This window comes from Chiloscyllium plagiosum, chromosome 21 (genome assembly GCF_004010195.1).
Source record: "Chiloscyllium plagiosum isolate BGI_BamShark_2017 chromosome 21, ASM401019v2, whole genome shotgun sequence".
In the NCBI taxonomy this organism is placed as follows: Eukaryota; Metazoa; Chordata; class Chondrichthyes; order Orectolobiformes; family Hemiscylliidae; genus Chiloscyllium; species Chiloscyllium plagiosum.
Genome location: NC_057730.1, coordinates 32,300,662 through 32,303,605, shown reverse-complemented (window position 1 = coordinate 32,303,605; position 2,944 = coordinate 32,300,662). Strand labels below are relative to the sequence as shown.

Here is a 2,944-nt window from a genome sequence, read left to right as displayed (position 1 = left end):
CTCTCACCTTCATCCCCTCCTCCACTCACTCATTGTACTCTATGCTACTTTATCCCCATCCCCACCCTCCTCGAGCTTATCTCTCCACACTTCAGGCTCACTGCCTTTATTCCTGATGAAGGGCTTTTGCCCGAAACGTCGATTTCGAAGCTCCTTGAATGCTGCCTAAACTGCTGTGCTCTTCCAGCACCACTAATCCATGTAATGTCTCAAATAACTCACACTGCATCCAAAATATTATTTTCTCAACAGTTGGAACCTTGAATAAATCAACACTGACTGTTCCCATTATGGTCCCAGAGAGTTTTACTTTCACTAAACTTCTGCTCACTGAGCAGTTTCACTCTTTTATTTTTAGAGATCGTGTTCCATAGATTGACCACTGATCATACGTTGTAGCTAGTGATTATGGTTTGATGTTTGAGTGTGTCTGTGTATATACAGAGTTTGATTGTATTTGTTGGTTTTGGTATAGTGTTTGTGTGTACAGTGTTTAATGACCTGGATTTTTCTTTTCACAGGTATTAGAGGCTTGTATGAATAACTGTGGAAAACGTTTTCAGAATGAAGCTGGAAAGTATCGATTTTTAAATGATCTAATTAAAGTTTTATCACCAAAGGTATTGTACAATGCTTTCCAGATCAATATTGTATCTTTGAGCTATAGTGATAACGAACAATAATGCTGTGTTGCATTCTGATCCTTTTTAGCTTACCTGTGAGCGTTCTAGGTTTTCATTATGTTGTGTGTGAAGAAATAATACCTGCTATCACTCCTGAACATTGTGCCTCAATTTTCTGAGATTGTACCCCCTCTTATTCAAAACTCCACACCCACCCTACCAGAGAAATAATTGCTTTCTATCTAACCTATTGAAACCTTTAATCACCTTAAATATCTTCATTTGATCATTCTTTAATATTTTGGACACCATAGGAGTACCATAGGACACCAGTCTATGTACCTATCTGTGCATTTTATCCCTTTCAATCTGGTAAAATTCTGGTGAACTTATGATGTCTTTCTTAAAGGCCAATATATTATTCCCGCGGCACTGTTCCTGAATCTGAACAAATACTCAAGATGGGGTCTGATAGGTGCATCTCAAACCACTGCAGAGGTTGCCAAATACATTTTTTGTTGAAGTGTTTCTTCCCAAAGCTGACTGAATCAACTGGAGGAGATCCTTTAAAGATTGTTGAACTGTATTTTCTGAAAGCTTGGGAACACTGTCCATTCATGGTGTTATGATCACAAGGAAGCCATTGAAAAGAAATTCAAACCTCCACTTTCTGTTCTGTTTTTAATTCCACCCAAGAGTCCCCCAAACATTCCAGGATTTTGAGGGTTTTTCATTTCTCCTGGGATCAACCTATAGTGTGCCACAGATTTCAGAAATTCACTTTTTCTTCTGTTTCTCCAATTTGGTACTTAGACTTTCCTAGCTCCCTCTGTCTGGAGGATTTTCTTTGAGGACCACTTCCAGTAGTTTTATTAGATGAATCTGACAATTTTAATTTCTCATGAATTTAGACTTTTTTTGCAAGCATGACCTCCCCTCTCAATTTCTGTTTAGTGACTCCAATGCAGTAACTCTCCTTCCTCTTGGCCTCTGTGCTCTGTTTCTTGGCTGCTGTCTGATACACCACTATCTTCTCAAGTTGACTCTTGCCAGCTTTCTCTCTCTTTCTCTATATCTGTGTCGAAGAGAAGAAACACACAACAGGCGTATCTCCTGCACCCTATTCCCATGGTAATGTGGCACCCTGGGATGTGTCAGACCAACCAGTATCAATTTCTAAACCTGTCCCTTTGATCTGATAAGTATATTAATAGAGTCAGAGGTCTACTGCATGAAAACAGGTGCTTGGCCCAACTTGCCCTTGCCGTCCAGTTTCACAATTTAAACTAGGCCCATTTGCCTGCATTTGATCCATATCTTTCCATACCTGCCCCATCCATGAACCTGTCCAAATGTTTCATAAGTGACATAAATTATACTTGTAATTTATAACTAATTAATTGTTTATAATCATTCCTCATTGGGACCTCTGTTGTTTGTAATATATATAAATGATTAACATGAAAATGTAGATGGTTTAATTAGCAAGTTTGCAGTTGACACTATAATTGGTATTATTTAAGCGGTATTTGACAGTTTCTCAAATCCACATTTGTTTCCCTCTCAGAAGTATGATGAGGTTCTCCATCTCCTCACTTTCCACCCCATTAGCCCTCAAGTTCGAGGGATCATCCTTCACTATTTCTACCACCTTGAGCAGGATTTGCCACCAAACACCAGTTTCTCTCTCTTCTCGTTAGCATGTTGAAAGGACTATTCCCTCTGTGACACCTTGGTCTACTCAATAGCCACCAACGTCTTATCACCTTTCCATGGCATTTTCCAACTCGATTGCAGGAGATGTAACAACTATCCTTTTCTCTACTCCCAGCCAACTTCCCCTCTCACTGTCCAAAGCCTCAAACACGCCTTCCAAGTGAAGTAGCGATGTAGTTGTACATTCAATTTAGTGTATTCATTGCTCACAATGTAGTCTCACTGTGGACGCCAAAGGCAGTCTGGGTGACTAGTTGCAGAATGCCTCCATTTAGTCTGCAAGTATGAGGAGAAAGTCAGGTCTGCAGATGCTGGAGATCAGAGCTGAAAATGTGTTGCTGGAAAAGCGCAGCAGGTCAGGCAGCATCCAGGGAACAGGAGAATCGACGTTTCGGGCATAAGCCCTTCTTCAGGAATGAGGAAAGTTTGTCCAGCAGGCTAAGATAAAAGGTAGGGAGGAGGGACTTGGGGGAGGGTGAGTTCAACACGCGGCATGACATCGAACAATTCTTCCGCCGCCTTCGCCTCCGCGCCTACTTCTTTAACCAAGACTCTCGCCCACCCTCTGACGACCCCTTCTCCCGCCTCCAACACACCCCATCCAC

General features: G+C 41.4%; 1 protein-coding gene across 2 annotated transcripts in view; it reads left to right on the top strand.

The window, feature by feature from the left end:
- Window positions 1-2,944, top strand: part of LOC122560719 (ADP-ribosylation factor-binding protein GGA1-like) — a 43,538-nt gene that overhangs the window by 18,120 nt on the left and 22,474 nt on the right. For both annotated transcript variants that reach the window (XM_043711685.1, XM_043711684.1), the window contains exon 4: window positions 522-620. In XM_043711685.1, the coding sequence (XP_043567620.1) occupies window positions 522-620 (99 nt within the window). The remainder of the gene's footprint in view (window positions 1-521; window positions 621-2,944) is intronic.